This window comes from Tachyglossus aculeatus, chromosome 21, assembly GCF_015852505.1.
Source record: "Tachyglossus aculeatus isolate mTacAcu1 chromosome 21, mTacAcu1.pri, whole genome shotgun sequence".
Lineage (NCBI taxonomy): Eukaryota > Metazoa > Chordata > Mammalia > Monotremata > Tachyglossidae > Tachyglossus > Tachyglossus aculeatus.
In genome coordinates this window covers 12,866,178-12,886,551 of record NC_052086.1, presented here as the reverse complement: position 1 = coordinate 12,886,551, position 20,374 = coordinate 12,866,178, and the positions used below count along the sequence as shown (strand labels likewise).

The 20,374-nt window shown below is 46.9% G+C and overlaps 1 protein-coding gene across 1 annotated transcript in view; it reads right to left on the bottom strand.

The window, feature by feature from the left end:
* The window catches only part of TUFM (Tu translation elongation factor, mitochondrial), a 33,429-nt gene that overhangs the window by 2,351 nt on the left and 10,704 nt on the right, over window positions 1-20,374 (bottom strand). The window contains exons 4-13 of the mRNA XM_038762711.1: window positions 20,241-20,374; window positions 9,123-9,361; window positions 5,075-5,124; window positions 4,732-4,903; window positions 3,595-3,761; window positions 3,078-3,182; window positions 2,735-2,899; window positions 2,044-2,176; window positions 1,631-1,735; window positions 1,374-1,525 (exon numbers count right to left, since the gene is read on the bottom strand). Of these exons, the coding sequence (XP_038618639.1) occupies window positions 1,374-1,525; window positions 1,631-1,735; window positions 2,044-2,176; window positions 2,735-2,899; window positions 3,078-3,182; window positions 3,595-3,761; window positions 4,732-4,903; window positions 5,075-5,124; window positions 9,123-9,361; window positions 20,241-20,374 (1,422 nt within the window). The remainder of the gene's footprint in view (window positions 1-1,373; window positions 1,526-1,630; window positions 1,736-2,043; window positions 2,177-2,734; window positions 2,900-3,077; window positions 3,183-3,594; window positions 3,762-4,731; window positions 4,904-5,074; window positions 5,125-9,122; window positions 9,362-20,240) is intronic.

Sequence of the window (20,374 nt, the reverse complement as noted above, 5' to 3'; positions counted from 1 at the left end):
CTTGGCACATAGTAAGTGCTTAACCGATACCATAATTATTAGTAGTAGTAGTCCAGCTCGAAATTAGAGTGTTTCCAGAACTATTTCAATTTCACAGCTACTTCTCACTGATCTCAGACTCTGCTCAACACTTAGAACAGTGCTCGGCACATAGTAAGTGCTTAACTGATACCATAATTAGTAGTAGTAGTAGTCCAGCTTGAAATTAGAGTGTTTCCAGAACTATTTCAATTTCACATCTAGTTCTCACTGATCTCAGACTCTGCTCACACTTAGAACAGTGCTTGGCACATAGTAAGTGCTTAACCAATACCATAATTAGTAGTAGTAGTAGTCCAGCTCGAAATTAGAGTGTTTCCAGAACTATTTCAATTTCGCATCTACTTCTCACTGATCTGAGACTCTGCTCACACTTAGAACAGTGCTTGGCACATAGTAAGTGCTTAACCAATACCATAATTAGTAGTAGTAGTAGTCCAGCTCGAAATTAGAGTGTTTCCAGAACTATTTCAATTTCACAGCTACTTCTCACTGATCTCAGACTCTGCTCAACACTTAGAACAGTGCTTGGCACATAGTAAGTGCTTAACCGATACCACAATTAGTAGCAGTAGTAGTCCAGCTCGAAATTAGAGTGTTTCCAGAACTATTTCAATTTCACATCTACTTCTCACTGATCTCAGACTCTGCTCAACACTTAGAACAGTGCTTGGCACATAGTAAGTGTTTAACCGATACCACAATTAGTAGTAGTAGTAGTCCAGCTCGAAATTAGAGTGTTTCCAGAACTATTTCAATTTCGCATCTACTTCTCACTGATCTCAGACTCTGCTCAACACTTAGAACAGTGCTTGGCACACAGTAAGTGCTTAACCGATACCATAATTAGTAGTAGTAGTAGTAGTAGTCCAGCTCGAAATTAGAGTGTTTCCAGAACTATTTCAATTTCGCATCTACTTCTCACTGATCTCAGACTCTGCTCAACACTTAGAACAGTGCTTGGCACATAGTAAGTGCTTAACCGATACCATAATTAGTAGTAGTAGTAGTCCAGCTCGAAATTAGAGTGTTTCCAGAACTATTTCAATTTCACACCTACTTCTCACTGATCTCAGACTCTGCTCAACACTTAGAACAGTGCTTGGCACATAGTAAGTGCTTAACCGATACCATAATTAGTAGTAGTAGTAGTCCAGCGCTCTGCACACAGTCGGCGCTCAATCAATATGATTGATCGATTGATTAAATTGAGGTGAGGTCCCAGTGGGGATTTCCCTGAGGAGGCCGCCCGCCCTCCCGCTTACCCTCCTGTCAGGGAGGGAGGCCGACTGGGCCGGAGGGTCGGGCGCCTCGCGGCCCCCCGCTCGCCTCACCTGAGCCTCCACTTTCTGATGGGGCTGGATGGAGCCCGGTTTGGCCATGACCAGGCCCCGCCGCAGGTCCTCCCGCTTCAGCCCTCGCACCAGGGCCCCGAGGTTATCCCCGGCCTCCGCCCGGTCCAGGCTCTTGTGGAACATCTCGATTCCTGGGGCGGGGGAGAGACGGAGGCCCGGGGTGAGGACGGGGGGTCGGGGGCGGCTTCGTTCTCGCCACCGCAGTCGGCGGAACCCTGACTGAGACCGTGGTTTACCTGTGACCACAGAACGAAGGTTCTTGCCGTGGCCCAAAAACTCACAGTCGTCTCCTTTCTTCAGCGTCCCACGCTCCAGCGTTCCCGTCACCACCGTGCCTCGGCCTGGGGGGGAGGCAGGAAAGATAAGGGGCCGGGGCCGAGCCCGGAACAGCTGGAACGGCAAGGAAGAACGTGGAAAATGATGGATAGGGTGGCCATTCCTTCATAGGTTTTTTTTTTTAAGGGGGGAGAAGAGGGTGTCACAGGATGAACGTCTAGACGGTAGGGACCGTCTCTATGTGTTGCCACCTTGGACTTCCCAAGCGCTTCGTCCGGTGCTCGGCACACAGTAAGCGCTCAATCGATACGACTGAATGAATGACGATTTCACAGGCCACGGGAGGAGCGAGGCGTCTTTGCAAGGATCTCACCTGGGATGGAATACACGGATTCCAAGGGCAGCAGGAAAGGTTTATCCAGATCCCGGGTGGGCACGGGGATGTGGGTGTCCACGGCGTCCAGTAGTCTCAGCACGGAGTTCACCCCCAGCTCCGGCTCCCGTTGCTAACCAAGGGGGAGGGAAAGGCTCAGGCGACCGGGAGAGGAAAGGTGGGAGCCTTTGGGGAAGGAAGCAAGGGCGGGAAGAGGAAAGGATGGGGGAATTGAGGGGGGAGTCCCTTCCTTCTTTAGCATTCGGCACCAAGCTTGAGGAGTGACTGTGAGACCACTGTTGGGTAGGGACTGTCTCTATACGTTGCCAACTTGGACTTCCCAAGCGCTTAGTCCAGTGCTCTGCACACAGTAAGCGCTCAATAAATACGATTGATTGATTGAGTGGGGGAGGATACGCTGACCACCGCCAGTCCCTGCCCGGCTCCCTCCTCCAGAGCTCCCGGCTCCGCCACTTGTCCGCTGTGTGACTTCGGGCCAGTCACCTCACTTTTCTGTGCCTCAGTTACCTCATCCGTAAAACGGGGATGTGAGCCCCACGGGGGACAATCCTTGTATCCTCCGCGGCGCTTAGAACGGTGCTTTGCACATAGTAAGCGCTTAACACAAATGCCATCGTCATGATTATTATTAAGGGAGAGGGAGGAGGAGGAGAAGGCCCACCCCATCTACCTCAAGGGCACAGAGAGCAGAGCCGATGATGACGGGCGTCTTCTCCCCGTCGTAGCCAAATTCCGTCAGCAGCTCCCGGATCTCCAGCTCCACCAGCTCCACCATTTCGGAATCCTGCACGGCATCCGCCTTGTTCACGAACACCACGACGTGCTGGACCCCGATCTGAGACGGGGCAGGCGGGGTGGTCAGCTCCGACCCGAACCCCGGGTCCCGAGCCCGTCTGAACTCTTCCGAGTTCAAGGGGAGGCCTCCTGCCTCTCTGCCTGATTCACGCTGTCAATCGTATTTACCGTCTGTCCGTCTGTCTGTCTCTCTACGCCACTCGCGCCCCGGGGGGTACCTGTTTGGCTAGCAGCAGGTGCTCCCGGGTCTGGGGCATGGGTCCGTCGTTGGCGGCCACCACGAGGATGCAGCCGTCCAGCGGGGCTGTGCCTGTGATCATATTCTGAAGGCGAAAAGGACTGCTTTCAGGAAGGAGCCTCTTGCGCTCTCCCCCTCCGACCCCCTTGGCCCAAGTGAGGCTGTGGTCATCCAGTTTGGGGGTAAATCAGGCCCAAGTTGAGCTCTGCTCCGGTGAAACGGCTGGAACTTCCTTCCCCCTCTCGTAAATTCCTCCCATCCTGCCCTTGCCAACAGCCTGGGTCCCACCTGTGGGTGTCTTCCCAAATTCCTTAGATTCCCCAAACGCAAGCCTGTGGCTCCGACTCTCGTCCCCTCCCCGATACACACGATCCCATTCCTTCAACATTGACGATCCTTAGTCAGAAACGACCCTTTGATTGTGTTGCGTGAGAGTGAGAGAGTGAGAGAGAGAGCGAGTGCACACACAATTCTCTTATCCCCGGCTTGGCTCTTACCTTAACGTAGTCGGCGTGCCCAGGGCAGTCAGTGTGGGCATAGTGGCGGGCAGCAGTGCTGTATTCTACATGGGCTGCATTGATGGTGATCCCCCGGGCTCTCTCCTCCGGTGCATTGTCAATTTCCTCATATTTCTTGAACTTGGCACCGCCGCCCTCAGACAGAACTAGGGGTTGAGCGGGAAAATTAGGGGAGGAAACCATCTTCATCCACCCCAACCTGCTCTTCCTTTACCCCTTCAACAAACCACCCATCTTGGATCAGGGAAATCTGATCAAACCACTCACACGGGTGAGTTGAGAAGCTGAAGGAAGGGTTTCTCAACGGTTTCCCCAGGAGAGCGGTGAGGCCGAGGGGAAAAAGCCCGGGCTGGGAGTCAAGGAAACTGGGTTCTAATCCTCACTCTGCTCCAATCAATCAATCGTATTTATTGAGCGCTTACTGTGTGCAGAGCACTGTACTAAGCGCTTGGGAAGTACAAGTTGGCAACATCTACAGACGGTCCCTACCCAACAGTGGGCTCACAGTCTAAAAGGGGGAGACGGAAAACAAAACCAAACATACTAACAAAATAAAATAGAATAGATATGTACAAGTAAAATAAATAGAGCAATAAATATGTACAAACATATATACCTATATACAGGTGCTGTGGGGAAGGGAAGGAGGTAAGATGAGGGGGATGGCCTGCTGTGTGATCTTGGGCAAGTCAGAACAGTGCTTTGCACATACTAAGTGCTTAACAAATACCATTATTATTATTTAACTTGTGTGCTTCAGTTTTCTCATCTGAAAAATGGGGATTAAGGGCTTGTTCTCCCTTTCTCCTTGGACTGCAAATCCCAGGCGGGACAGAATCTGACCAGATGATCTCGTATCCGCCACAGCCCTTAACACTTAGAAAAGGGCTTAACACCACGATTCCTATTATTCCCCAGCCGGCAAGGGACTAACAGGCACTACACTTGGAAATGACTGCAGGATGGCTACATCTTCGAATTTCTAAATATCCCTTTGAGAAGAGGAGTCAGCCCTCTCCCCCATTCCAGCTCTTCCCGTCCTGTCTGCCTCACCCCTCTGGCTCTCCAGGCCATTCCCCCCGGGGCACCCCCCGATCGGATCGGGTCCCCGCTCACTTTTCGTGATGGCCGCCGTCAGGGTGGTCTTGCCGTGATCGACGTGACCGATGGTGCCGACGTTGACGTGAGGTTTGTCCCGTACGTACGTCTTCTTGGCTTCGACCGCAAGGCCTCGGGAGGGGAGCGGCGCCTGGGTGGGGCTCGGCCGGGGTCCGAGGAGGAGAGGGGCCTGGGGGGGAAACGACATCGCGCCACACTGGGGGCACGAAAGCCTTCTCCCCAGCAGATTCTTCTTCAGTCCAGAAAGAGAAGCATCTCCCCTCCGCAGCCCGGTCCCCGCCCCGCCCAAGGATCCTCATTCCCAGACGGAACAACAATTACAGAGCGGCTATCTCCTTACCGGTTTCAGAAACGACTGGATCAACTGGGAAGCGCGGCAGGTTTGGAGGACTGTTGGTTGGGACAGAGATACAGAGAGATGGGATAGGGCCGGGACCCTCCCCCGCGGCGTTTAGGACGGTGAGTGCTTAACAGTCATTCAATCGTGTTTATTGAGCACTTACTGTGTGCAGCGCACTGGACTCAGCGCTTGGAAAGTACAGTTCGGCAACAGAGACAATCAATCGATCAATCGTATTTATTGAGCGCTTACTGTGTGCAGGGCACTGGACTAAGCGCTTGGGAAGTGCAAGCTGGCAACATCTAGAGACGGTCCCTACCCAACAGTGGGCTCACAGTCTAGAAGGGGGAGACAGAGAACAAAACCAAACATACTAACAAAATAAACGGAATAAATAGGTACAAGTAAAAGTAATGAATATGTACAAACATATATCCATATATACAGGTGCTGTGGGGAAGGGAAGGAGGTAATATGGGGGGGACGGAGAGGGGGACGAGGGGGAGAGGAAGGAAGGGGAGACAATCCCTGCCCACATCGGCCTTACGGTCTAGAAGGGGGGGGGTACAGTGCAGTGCTCAGCACACAGTATGCGCTTGAGAAGCAGCGTGGCTTAGTGGCAAGACCACGGGCTTGGGGGTCAGAGGCCGTGGGTTCTAATCCCGGCTCCGCCACTGGTCAGCTGCGTGACTTTGGGCAAGTCACTTAGCTTCTCTGGGCCTCAGTTCCCTCATCTGGAAAATGGGGATTGAAGACTGTGAGCCCCATGTGGGACAACTTCATCATCATCAATCGTATTTATTGAGCGCTTACTGTGTGCAGAGCACTGTACTAAGCGCTTGGGAAGTATAAGTTGGCAACATATAGACACGGTCCCTACCCAACAGTGGGCTCACAGTCTAAAAGGGGGAGACAGAGAACAAAACCATAGTAACAAAATAAAATAAATAGAATAGATATGTACAAGTAAAATAAATAAATAAATAGAGTAATAAAGATTGAAGACTGTGAGCCCCATGTGGGACAACTTGATGACCTTGTATCTCCCCCAGCTCTTAGAACAGTGCTTGGCGCATAGTAAGTGTTTAACAAATGCCATTATTATTATTATTCTCTGTGCCTCAGTTCCCTCATCTGTAAGATGGGGATGAAGACTGGGAGCCCCACGTGGGACAACCTGATCACGTTGTATCTCCTCCAGCACTGAGAACAGTGCTTGGCGCATAGTGTTTAACAAATGCCATCATCATTATTATTATTATTATTCTCTGTGCCTAAGTTCCCTCATCTGTAAAATAGGGATGAAGACTGGGAGCCCCCCGTGGGACCACCTGATCACCATGTATCTCCTCCAGCCTTAGAACAGTGCTTGGCACATAGTAAGCGCTTAACAGATGCCATTATTATTATTATTCTCTGTGCCTCAGTTCCCTCATCTGTAAAATGAGGGTGAAGACTGTGAGCCCCACGTGGGACAACCTGGTGACCTTGTATCTCCCCCGGCGCTTAGAACAGTGCTCGGCACATAGTAAGTGCTTAGCAAACACCATCATTATTATTGTTATTATTAAGAAATGACTGAGTGAATGTGCCCCTTCTTCTCTGCGGCCCTCAGCCCCGTGTCTCCTGCCTCTCCCAGCTCCCCACGATGATGATGATGATGATGATGATGATGATAATGATGGTATTTGTTACACGCTTACTATGTGCCAAGCATTGTTCTAAGCGCTGGGGGGGATACAAGGTCATCAGGTGGTACCACATGGGCCCCCAGTCTTCATCCCCATTTTAAAAATGAGGGAACTGAAGCCCAGAGAATAATAATGGTGGCATTTATTAAGCGCTTACAATGTGAGAAGCCCCGTTCTAAGCGCTGAGGGGGATACAAGGTGATCAGGTGGTCCCACGGGGGGCTCACAGTCTTCATCCCCACTTTACAGATGAGGGAATGGAGGCCCAGAGAATAATAACGGTATTTGTTAAGCGCTTACTATGTGCCAAGCACTGCTCTAAGCGCTGGGGAGGATACAAGGTCATCAGGTGGTCCCCCGTGGGGAAGCAGCGTGGCTCAGTGGAAAGAGGCCGGGCTTTGGAGTCGGAGGTCATGGGTTCAAATCCTGACTCCGCCACTTGTCAGCTGTGCGACTTTGGGCAAGTCGCTTCACTTCTCTGGGCCTCAGTTCCCTCCTCTGTAAAATGGGAATGAAGACTGTGAGCCCCACGTGGGACAACCTGATTACCATGTACCTACCCCGGCGCTTAGAACAGTGCTTGGCACATAGTAAGCGCTTAATAAATGCCAATAATATTATTACTATTATTATTAAGCGCTTACTATGTGAGAAGTACCGTTCTATGTGCTGGGGAGGATACAAGGTGATCAGGTTGTTCCAAGGGGGGCTCCCAGTCTTCATCCCCATTTTATAGATGAGGGAACTGAGGCCCAGAGAATAATAATGATGGCATTTGTTTAGCGCTTACTATATGCGAAGCACTGTTCTAACCGCTGGGGAGGATACAAGGTCATCAGGTGGTTTCACGTGGCTCCCAGTCTTCATCCCCATTTTCCAGATGAAGGAACTGAGGCCCAGAGAATAACAATAATGGTATTTGTTAAGCGCTTACTATGGGCCACTGTTCTAAACGCTGGGGAGGATACAAGGTGATGAGGTGGTCCCCCGTGGGGCTCCCAGTCTTCATCCCCATTTTCCAGATGAGGGAACTGAGGCCCAGAGAATAATGGTGGCATTTGTTAGGCGCTTACTATGTGCCAAGCACTGTTCTAAGCGCTGGGGAGGCTACAAGGTCATCGGGTGGTCCCCCGTGGGGCTCCCAGTCTTCATCCCCATTTTATAGGTGAGGGAACTGAGGCCCAGAGAATAATAATGGTGGCATTTGTTAAGTGCTTACTATGTGCCAAGCACTGTTTTAAGCGCTGGGGAGGCTACAAGGTCATCAGGTGGTCCCACGTGGGCTCCCAGTCTTCATCCCCATTTTATAGATGAGGGAACTGAGGCCCACAGAATAATAATGGTGGCATTTGTTAGGCGCTTACTATGTGCCAAGCACTGTTTTAAGCGCTGGGGAGGCTACAAGGTGATCAGGTGGTCCCCCGTGGGGCTCATAGTTTTCATCCCATTTTCCAGATGAGGGAACTGAGGCCCAGAGAATAATAATGGTGGTATCTGTTAAGCGCTTACTATGTGCCAAGCACTGTTCTAAGCGCTGGGGAGGCTACAAGGTCATCGGGTGGTTTCACGTGGGCTCCCAGTCTTCATCCCCATTTTATAGGTGAGGGAACTGAGGCCCACAGAATAATAATGGTGGCATTTGTTAAGCACTTACTATGTGCCAAGCCCTGTTCTAAGCCCTGGGGAGGCTACAAGGTCATCAGGTGGTCCCACGTGGGCTCCCAGTCTTCATCCCCATTTTCCAGATGAGGGAACTGAGGCCCAGAGAATAATAATGGTGGTATCTGTTAAGCGCTTACTATGTGCCAAGCACTGTTCTAAGCGCTGGGGGGGGATACAAGGTCATCAGGTGGTCCAACGTGGGCTCCCAGTCTTCATCCCCAGTTTCCAGATGAGGGAACTGAGGCCCACAGAATAATAATGGTGGCATTTGTTAAGCACTTACTATGTGCCAAGCCCTGTTCTAAGCCCTGGGGAGGCTACAAGGTCATCAGGTGGTCCCACGTGGGCTCCCAGTCTTCATCCCCATTTTATAGATGAGGGAACTGAGGCCCAGAGAATAATAATGGTGGCATCTGTTAAGCGCTTACTATGTGCCAAGCACTGTTCTAAGCGCTGGGGGGGGATACAAGGTCATCAGGTGGTCCAACGTGGGCTCCCAGTCTTCATCCCCATTTTCCAGATGAGGGAACTGAGGGCCAGAGAAGTGAGTTTCCCAAGCAAGGTCCCCCCGCAGGTGAGGCGTGGGGGAGGCGGGATTAGAACCCAGGACCGGTGGGTGCCTCCCCCCCTCGGTCTGTCTGTCTGTCTGTCTGTCTGTCTGTCTGTGGTTCCCCCCCGGGCGGTGCTGCGCTGACCGTGGGGCCCGGCTCGGGCTAGGACTCCGGCCGCCGCCATGGTGGTCCCCGCGATGAGGAGGACGAGGACGACGAAGACGACAACCACGACAAGCAGGAGGGAAGAAGAAGGAGTCGCGCATGCGCCGCAGAAGGGCACCAGCCGCGGGCGGGCGCTTCCGCCGGAAGTGACGTAGGGGGGAGCGCGGCGCTCGGCGCGCTTCTGGAACCGCGCTTCTCTATGGTCGTTCCCCGGCGGACTTCCGGCGCGGCCTGGGGCCGTCGTACGGCCCGGCCCTCAGGGAATCGACGGGGCGGGAGGGAGCCCGGCCGTACCCTGAGAAGCACAGAATGATAATAATAATAATAATAATCATTATTATCATTATTGTTATTATATTAATACATTAATATATAACATATTATTTATTGTATATTATATACAGTAGTATATAGTATATATTAATATTATATTATTATATTATATATAATATATATTATATAGTATAGTATTATATTATATTATTATAGTATATAATATAATAGTGTATGATAATAGTATATATTATTGTTATATTGTTATTTATGTATATATGCTTGCACATATTTATTACTTTATTACTTTATTTATTTATGTATTTATTTATTTTTTTATTGTAGACTTCTAGACTGTGAGCCCACTGTTGGGCAGGGACCGTCTCTCCATGTTGCCAACTTGTCCTTCCCAAGCGCTTAGTCCAGTGCTCTGCACACAGTAAGCGCTCAATAAATACGGTTGATTGATTGATTTTACTTCTGAATATCTATTCTATTTATTTTATTTTGTTAATATGTTTGGTTTTGTTCTCTGTCTCCCCCTTTTAGACTGTGAGCCCGCTGTTGGGTAGGGACCGTCTCTAGATGTTGCCAACTTGGACTTCCCAAGCGCTTAGTACAGTGTTCTGCACACAGTAAGCGCTCAATAAATACGATTGATTGATTTTACTTCGCTTAACAAATATTATTATTATTATTCTTATTATTACTATCATCGTCATTCTGTGCTTCTCAGGGTGTGGCCTAGACTGTGAGCCCACTGTTGGGTAGGGACCGTCTCTCTATGTTGCCAACTTGGACTTCCCAAGCGCTTAGTACAGTGCTCTGCACACAGTCAGCGCTCAATAAATACGATTAATTGATTGACTGATCCCCCCCAACGCTTAGAACAGTGTTTTGCACATAGTAAGCACTTAATGCCATTATTATTATATTACCTCCCCCCCCCCCAGCGCTTAGAACAGTGCTTGGCACATAGTAAGCGCTTAACAAATATTATTATTATTATCATCATTCTGTGCTTCTCAGGGTGTGGCCTAGACTGGGAGCCCACTGTTGGGTAGGGACCGTCTCTCTAGATGTTGCCAACTTGTACTTCCCAAGCGCTTAGTACAGTGATCTGCACACAGTAAGCGCTCAATAAATACGATTGATTGATTGATTGATTGATTAATAATATTTGTTAAGCACTTACTATGTGCCAAGCACTGTTCTAAGCGCTGGGGGGGAATATAATAATAATGGCATTAAGTGCGTAATATGTGCAAAACACTGTTCTAAGCGTTAGGGGGATCGGTCCATCAATCAATCAACCGTATTTATTGAGCGTTGACTATGTGCAGAGCACTGTACTAAGCGCTTGGGAAGTCCAAGTCGGCAACATCTAGAGACGGTCCCTACCCAACAACGGGCTCACAGTCTAGAAGGGGGAGACAGACAACAAAACCAAACATATTCACAAAATAAAATAAATAGAATAAATATGTACAAATAAAATAAATAGAGTAATAAATCCGCACAAACATATATCCATATATACAGGTGCTGTGGGGAAGGGAAGGAGGTAGGGCGGGGGGGATGGAGAGGGGGAGGAGGGGGAGAGGAATAATAATGGCATTTATTAAGCGCTTACTATGTGCTAAGCGCTGGGGGGATGCAATAATAATGATGGCATTTCTTAAGCGCTTACTATGTGCCAAACACTGTTCTAAGCGCTGGGGGGATACAGTAATAATAATGGCATTAAGCGCCTACTATGTGCTAAGCGCTGGGGGGATGCAATAATAATGACATTTCTTAAGCGCTTACTATGTGCAAAACACTGTTCTAAGCGCTGGGGAGGATACAATAATAATAATGGCATTTATTAAGCGCTTACTATATGCTAAGGGCTGGGGTATACAATAATAATAATGGCATTTATTAAGCGCGTACTATGCGCAAAACACTGTTCTAAGCGCTGGGGGGATACAATAATAATAATGGCCTTTATTAAGCGCTTACTATGTGCTAAGCGCTGCGGGATAGAATAATAATGGCATTTGTTAAGCGCTTACTATTTGCTAAGCGCTGGGGGGATACAATAATAATGGCATTTATTAAGTGCTTACTATGTGCTAAGCGCTGGGGGGGATACAATAATAATAATGGCATTTATTAAGTGCTTACTATGTGCTAAGCGCTGGGGGGATACAATAATAATAATAATGGCATTTATTATATGGCACTTACTATATGCTAAGCGCTGGGGGAATACAATAATAATAATGGCATTTGTTAAGCGCTTACTATGTGCTAAGCGCTGGGGGATGCAATAATAATAATGGCATTTCTTAAGCGCTTACTATGTGCAAAACACTGTTCTAAGCTCTGGGGGGATACAATAATAATAATGGCATTTATTAAGCGCTTACTATGTGCTAAGCGCCGGGGGGATGCAATAATAATAATGGCATTAAGCGCTTACTATGTGCTAAGCGCTGGGGGGATACCATAATAATAATGGCATTCATTAAGCGCTTGCTGTGCTAAGCGCTGGGGGATACAATAATAACAATGGCATTTATTAAGCGCTTACTATGTGCAAAACAGTTCTAAGCGCTGGGGGGATACAGTAATAACAATGGCATTTATTAAGCGCCTACTATGTGCTAAGCGCTGGGGGGATGCAATAATAATGGCATTTCTTAAGCGCTTACTATGTGCAAAACACTGTTCTAAGCCCTGGCGGGGATACAATAATAATAATGGCATTTATTAAGCGCTTACTATGTGCTAAGCGCTGGGGGATGCAATAATAATAATGGCATTTCTTAAGCGCTTACTATGTGCAAAACCCTGTTCTAAGCGCTGGGGGATACAATAATAATGGCATTAAGCGCCTACTACGTGCAAAACACTGTTCTAAGCGCTGGGGGATACAATAATAATAATGGCATTTATTAAGCGCTTACTATGCGCTAAGCGCTGGGGGGATGCAATAATAATAATGGCATTTATTAAGCACTTACTATGTGCTAAGCGCTGGGGGGATGCAATAATAATAATAATGGCATTTATTAAGCGCTTACTATGTGTTAAGCGCTGGGGGCGATACAATAATAATAATGGCATTTATTAAGCGCTTACTATGTGCAAAACACTGTTCTAAGCGCACGGGGGGGATACAGTAATAATAATGGCATGAAGCGCCTACTATGTGCTAAGCGCTGGGGGGATGCAATAATAATGGCATTTCTTAAGCGCTTACTATGTGCAAAACACTGTTCTAAGCCCTGGGGGGATACAATAATAATGGCATTAATTAAGCACTTACTATGTGCTAAGCGCTGGGGGGATGCAATAATAATAATGGCATTTCTTAAGCGCTTACTATGTGCTAAGCGCTGGGGGATATAATAATGGCATTTATTAAGCGCTTACTATGTGCTAAGCGCTGGGGGCTATTCAATAATAATAATGGCATCTATTAAGCACTTACTATGTGCAGAGCACTTTTCTAAGTGCTGGGCACTGTCCTAAGCGCCTGTAATCAGGTTGTCCCGGGGGGAGCTCACAGTCTTCATCCCCGTTTTACAGATGAGGGAACTGAGGCACAGAATAATAATGATGATGGCATTTGGTAAGCGCTTACTGTGTGCCAAGCACTTTTCTAAGTGCCAGGGGGGTACAAGATAACCAAGGTTGTCCCATGTCTTCATCCCCATTTTCCAGATGAGGGAACTGAGGCCCAGAGAAGTGAAGTGACTTGCCCAAAGTCGCCCATCTGGCAAGTGGCGGAGTCGGGATTTGAACCCATGACCTCTGGCTCCAAAGCCCGGGCTCCTGTTCTCCAAAGCAGCGGGGCTCAGTGGCAAGAACCTGGGCTGGGGAGTTGGGGGTCGTGGCTTCTAAACTTGGACTTATGATAATAATGATATCATATGATGATATAATAATATGATTTTATAATATAATACAATACAATATAGCATAATATAGTATAGTATAATACAATATAAAATATAATACAATACAATATAATATATAATATATTATAATAATGTTGGTATTTGTTAGGCATTTAGTGGTTGTGCCAATCACTCTTCTAAGCTCTTGGGTGCGGGGGGGAATACAAGGTGATCAGGTTGTCCCACGGGGGGCTCCCAGTGTTCATCCCCATTTTCCAGATGAGGTAACCGAGGCCCAAAGAAGTGAAGTGACTTGCCCAAGGTCACACAGCTGCTAATTGACGGAGCCAGGATTAGAACCCATGACCTCTGACTCCCAAGCCCGGGCTCTTTCCACTGAGCCACGCTTCTTATCAGCTGTGTGACTTTGGGTAAGTCATTGCACTTCTCTGTGCCTCAGTTCTCTCATCTGGAAAATGGGGATTAAGACAGTGAGCCCAATGTGGGACAACCTGATCATCTTGTTTCCCCCCCCCAGCGCTTAGTACAGTGCTTGGCACATAGTAAGTGCTTAAAAAATGCCATCATTATTTTTATTATTAGAAAAAAGCCCGAGGGGCCCAAGCCCTCACTTTCTTCCCCTGCGGCCCCGGGTATTTACCTCAGCCACCATTCCCGCCTTTTCATTCATTCATTCATTCATTCATTCATTCATTCATTCATTCATATTTATTGAGCGCTTACTGTGTGCAGAGCACTGTACTAAGCACTGGGAAGTCCAAGTTGGCAACATCTAGGGACGGTCCCTACCCAACAGCGGGCTCACAGTCTAGAAGGGGGAGACAGACAACAAAACAAAGCATATTAACACAATAAAATAAATAGAATAAAAATGTGCGAATAAAATAAATAAAAAAGTCCAGTTTATTGAGCGCTTACCAGGTGCAGAGCACTGTACTAAGATCAGCGCTTAGAACAGTGCTTTGCACACAGTAAGCGCTTAATAAATGCCATCATTATTATTACTAAGCTCTTTGGAGAGGACAGTATAATAAACAAGACACGTTCCCGAGAAGCAGCGTGGCTCAGTGGGAAGAGCCCGGGCTTTGGAGTCAGAGGTCATGGGTTCAAATCCCAGCTCCGCCAATTGTCAGCTGGGTGACTTTGGGCAAGTCATTTCGCTTCTCTGGGCCTCAGTTCCCTCATCTGTAAAATGGGGATGAAGACCGTGAGCCCCCCGTGGGACAACTTGATCACCTTGTAACCTCCCCAGCGCTTAGAACAGTGCTTTGGACATAGTAAGCACTTAATAAATGCCATTATTATTATTATTATTATCGAGCGCTTACCAGATCAGCACTTAGAACAGTGCTTTGCACACAGTAAGCGCCTAATAAATGCTAACATTATTATTCCTAAGCGCTTGGGAGAGGACAGTATAATAAACAAGACACATTCCCGAGAAGCAGCGTGGCTCAGTGGAAAGAGCCCGGGCTTTGGAGTCAGAGGTCATGGGTTCAAATCCCGACTCTGCCAATTGTCAGCTGGGTGACTTTGGGCAAGTCATTTCACTTCTCTGGGCCTCAGTTACCTCATCTGTAAAATGGGGATGAAGACTGTGAACCCCCTGTGGGACAACTTGATCACCTTGTAACCTCCCCAGCGCTTAGAACAGTGCTTTATATATATATGTATATATATATATACATATATATATATGTTTGTACATATTTATTACTCTATTTATTTTACTTGTACATATCTATTCTATTTATTTTATTTTGTTAGTATGTTTGGTTTTGTTCTCTGTCTCCCCCTTTTAGACTGTGAGCCCACCGTTGGGTAGGGACTGTCTCTAGATGTTGCCAACTTGGACTTCCCAAGCGCTTAGTACAGTGCACTTCACACAGTAAGCGCTCAATAAATACAATTGATGGTGATGCTTTGTACATAGTAAGCGCTTAATAAATGCCATTATTATTATTATTATTGAGCGCTTACCAGATCAGCACTTAGAACAGTGCTTTGCACACAGTAAGCGCTTAATAAATGCCATCATTATTATTACTAAGCGCTTTGGAGAGGACAGTATAATAAACAAGACACATTCCCGAGAAGCAGCGTGGCTCAGTGGGAAGAGCCCGGGCTTTGGAGTCAGAGGTCATGGGTTCAAATCCCGGCTCTGCCAATTGTCAGCTGGGTGACTTTGGGCAAGTCATTTCACTTCTCTGGGCCTCAGTTACCTCATCTGTAAAATGGGGATGAAGACTGTGAGCCCCCCGTGGGACAACCTGATCACCTTGTAACCTCCCCAGCGCTTAGAACAGTGCTTTGGACATAGTAAGCGCTTAATAAATGCCATTATTATTATTATTATTATCGAGCGCTTAGCAGATCAGCACTTAGAACAGTGCTTTGCACACAGTAAGCGCCTAATAAATGCCATCATTATTATTCCTAAGCGCTTGGGAGAGGACAGTATAATAAACAAGACACGTTCCTGAGAAGCAGCGTGGCTCAGTGGAAAGAGCCCGGGCTTTGGAGTCAGAGGTCATGGGTTCAAATCCCTGCTCCGCCAACTGTCAGCTGGGTGACTTTGGGCAAGTCACTTCACTTCTCTGGGCCTCAGTTCCCTCATCTGGAAAATGGGGATGAAGACTGGGAGCTCCACGGGGGACAACCTGATCACCTTGTATCTACCCAGCCCTTAGAAAACTGCCTGATACATAGTAGGCGCTTAACAAATACTATAATTATCATAATCATCTACTTTACTTGAGTACCTTGTATCTCCCCCAGCGCTTAATACAGTGCCTGACACATAGTAAGTGCTTAACAAATGCCGCAATTATTATTATTTGCTTTTGCTGTTTAGTTCACTCATTAATAACAGTACTACCACTAATAAAAATGATTGTGGTATTTGTTAAAGCACTTACTATGTGCCAAGCACTATACTAAGCGCGGGGATAGATGCAAGATAATCTGAAAATACAAGATAATAATCCCACATGGGGCTCACGGTCTGAGTAGGAGGGAGAACATGTATTGAACCCCTATTTTGCATTCATTCATTCATCCAGAGAAGCAGCGTGGCTCAGTGGAAAGAGCCCGGGCTTTGGAGTCAGAGGTCATGGGTTCAAATCCCGGCTCCGCCACGTGTCTGCTGTGTGACTTTGGGCAAGTCACTTCACTTCTCTGGGCCTCAGTTATCTCATCTGGAAAAGGGGGATGAAGACTGGGAGCCCACCGTGGGACAACCTGATCACTTTGTAACCTCCCCAGCGCTTAGAACAGTGCTTTGCATTCATTTATTCAATTGTATTTATTGAGCGCTTACTGTGTGCAGAGCACTGTGCTAAGCGCTTGGGAAGTCCAAGTTGGCAACATACAGAGACGGTCCCTACCCAACAGTGGGTTCACAGTCTTTGCACATAGTAAGCGCTTAACAAATACCATTATTATTATTATTCAATTGTATTTATTGAGCGCTTACTGTGTGCAGAGCACTGTACTAAGCGCTTGGGAAGTCCAAGTCGGCAACATATAGAGACGGTCCCTACCCAACAGTGGGCTCACAGTCTTTGCACATAGTAAGCGCTTAACAAATACCGTTATTATTATTCAATTGTATTTATTGAGCGCTTACTGTGTGCGGAGCACTGTACCAAGCCCTTGGAAAGTACAGTACAGCAATAAAGAGAGACAATCCCTGCCCACAGCAGGCTCACAGTCCAGAAGGGGTGGCTTTGCAGGTGAGGAAACTGAGGCCCAGAGAAGTGAAGTGAGTTGCCCGAGATCATACAAGTGGCGGGGCTGGCACTGAGCTGTGTGGCTCAGTGGAAAGAGCCCGGTCTTTGGAGTCAGAGGTCATGGGTTCGAATCCTGGCTCCGCCACTTGTCAGCTGTGTGACTTTGGGCAAGTCACTTAACTTCTCTGCGCCTCAGTTCCCTCATCTGTAAAATGCGGATTAAGACTGTAAGCCCCCTGTGGGACAACCTGATTACCTTGTATCCTCCCCAGCACTTAGAACAGTGCTTTGCACATAGTAAGCGCTTAACAAATACCATCATTATTATTATTATTATTATTATTATTATTAGAACCCAGATCCTCCATCTCTCGGGCCCGGGCTCTTTCCATTAGGCCACACTGCTTCTCTCGTTGCTTAACATTTCTGGAACAGTTCCTTAGGAGACGAAAGAAGTGTAGAAAAATAAAACTAACCACCCCCTACTTTTCTCCAGCCATTCCCATTTCCCAACCACCGGTTTAGGAGAGTGAGGGGAAGAAATAATAATAATAATAATAATAATGGCATTTGTTAAGCGCTTACTATGTGCCAAGCACTGTTCTAAGCTTTGGGGGGGGATACAACGTGATCAGGTTGTCGCACGTGGGGCTCACAGTCTTCATCCCCAATTTACAGATGAGGGAACTGAGGCTCAGAGAAGTGAAGTGACTTGCCCAAGGTCACACAGCAGACATGTGGCGGAGCCCGGATTCGAACCCAAGACCTCGGACTCCAAAGCCCGGGCTCTGCCTATGGAGCCACGCTGCTTCTCTGAATGGAAATGGAATCGAATCGACTGAGGAGGTGGCGAGCCACGTCCCAGGCGCAAGTCACTTCACTGCTCTGGGCCTCAGTTATCTCATCTGGAAAATGGGGATGAAGAAAGAATCATTCTTTCATTCCATCGTATTTATTGAGCGCTTACTGTGTGCAGAGCACTGGACTAAGCGCTGGGGAAGTACAAGTCGGCAACATATAGAGACGGTCCCTTCCCGACAACGGGCTCACATTCATTCATTCATTCATTCAATCGTATTTATTGAGCGCTTACTGGGTGCAGAGTGCTGCACTAAGCGCTTGGGAAGGACAAGTTGGCCACATAGAGACTGTCTTCTAGACTGTGAGCCCGCTGTTGGGTAGGGACCATCTCTAGATGTTGCCCACTTGGACTTCCCAAGCGCTTAGTCCAGTGCTCTGCACCCAGTAAGTACTCAATAAATACGACTGACTGAATGAATGAATAGTAAGCGCTCAATAAATACGATTGACTGAATGAATGAATAGTAAGCACTCAATAAATAAGACTGAATGAATGAATAGTAAGTGCTCAATAAATAAGACTGAATGAATGAATAGTAAGCGCTCAATAAATACGATTGAATGAATGAATAGTAAGCGCGCAATAAATATGACTGACAATGAATGAATAGTAAGCGTGCAATAAATACGACTGACTGAATGAATGAATAGTAAGCGCTCAATAAATACGATTGAATGAATGAATAGTAAGCACGCAATAAATATGACTGACAATGAATGAATAGTAAGCGTGCAATAAATACGACTGACTGAATGAATGAATAGTAAGCACGCAATAAATACGACTGAATGAATGAATAGTAAGTGCGCAATAAATACGACTGACTAATGAATGAATAGTAAGCGTGCAATAAATACGACTGACTGAATGAATGAATAGTAAGCGTGCAATAAATACGACTGACTGAATGAATGAATAGTAAGCGCTCAATAAAAACGAATGAATGAATAGTAAGCATGCAATAAATACGACTGACAATGAATGAATAGTAAGCGCACAATAAATACCGCTGAATGAATGTATAGTAAGTGCGCAATAAATACGACACTGACTGAATGAATAGTAAGCGCGCAATAAATACGACTGACTAATGAATGAATAGTAAGCGTGCAATAAATACGACTGACTGAATGAATGAATAGTAAGCGCGCAATAAATAGGACTGACTGAATGAATAGTAAGCGCGCAATAAATACGACTGAATGAATGAATAGTAAGTGCGCAATAAATACGACACTGACTGAATGAATAGTAAGCGCGCAATAAATACGACTGACTAATGAATGAATAGTAAGCGTGCAATAAATACGACTGACTAAATGAATGAATAGTAAGCGTGCAATAAATACGACTGTGAATGAATGAATAGTAAGCGCGCAATAAATATGACTGAATGAATGAATAGTAAGCACTCAATAAATACGACTGAATGAATGAATGAATAGTAAGCACTCAATAAATACGACTGAATGAATGAATGAATAGTAAGTGCTCAATAAATACGACTGAATGAATGAATGGTGGCACTCAATAAACATGAATGAATGAATAGTAATTGCTCAATAAATACGATTGAATGAATGAAGGAATAGTAAGTGCGCAATAAATACGACTGACTGACTGAATGAATAGTAAGCGCGCAATAAATACGACTGACTGACTGAATGAATAGTAAGCGCGCAATAAATACGACTGACTGAATGAATGAATAGTAAGCGTGCAATAAATGCGACTGACTGAATGAATGAATAGTAAGTGCGCAATAAATACGACTGACTGAATGAATGAATAGTAAGCGTGCAATAAATACGACTGACTGAATGAATGAATAGTAAGCACGCAATAAATACGACTGAATAAATGAATAGTAAGTGCTCAATAAGTGCGACTGAATGAATGGATAGTGGCACTCAATAAATACGATTGAATGAATGAATGAATAGTAAGCGCTCAATAAATACGACTGAATGAATGGTAAGCGCTCAATAAGTACGGCTGACTGACTGAATGAATAGTAGGCGCTCAACAAATACGACTGACTGACTGACTGACTGAATAGTAAGTGCTCAATAAATACGATTGAATGAATGAATAGTAAGCGCTCAATAAATACGACTGAATGAATAGTAAGCGCTCAATAAATACGACTGAATGAATGAATGGATAGTAGGCGCTCAATAAATACGACTGACTGAACGAATGAATAGTAGGCGCTCAATAAATAGGACTGACTGACTGAATGACTAGTAAGCGCTTCACAAATGCCGCCGTTATCAGTAAGCGGCACCTGCCGGGGCGGGCTGGCGGCGCCCAAGGTCACCGTTCCTCCGGCCTCCCTCCAGGGGGCGCCACCGCCGGGTCCGGGGTCGGGGGGGGGGCCGCTCTAGGCTTCGGCCCGCGGCTCGGTGATCCGCTCGGGCGCGCCCCCTGGCGGTTGCCCCGGGCCGTGGCGGG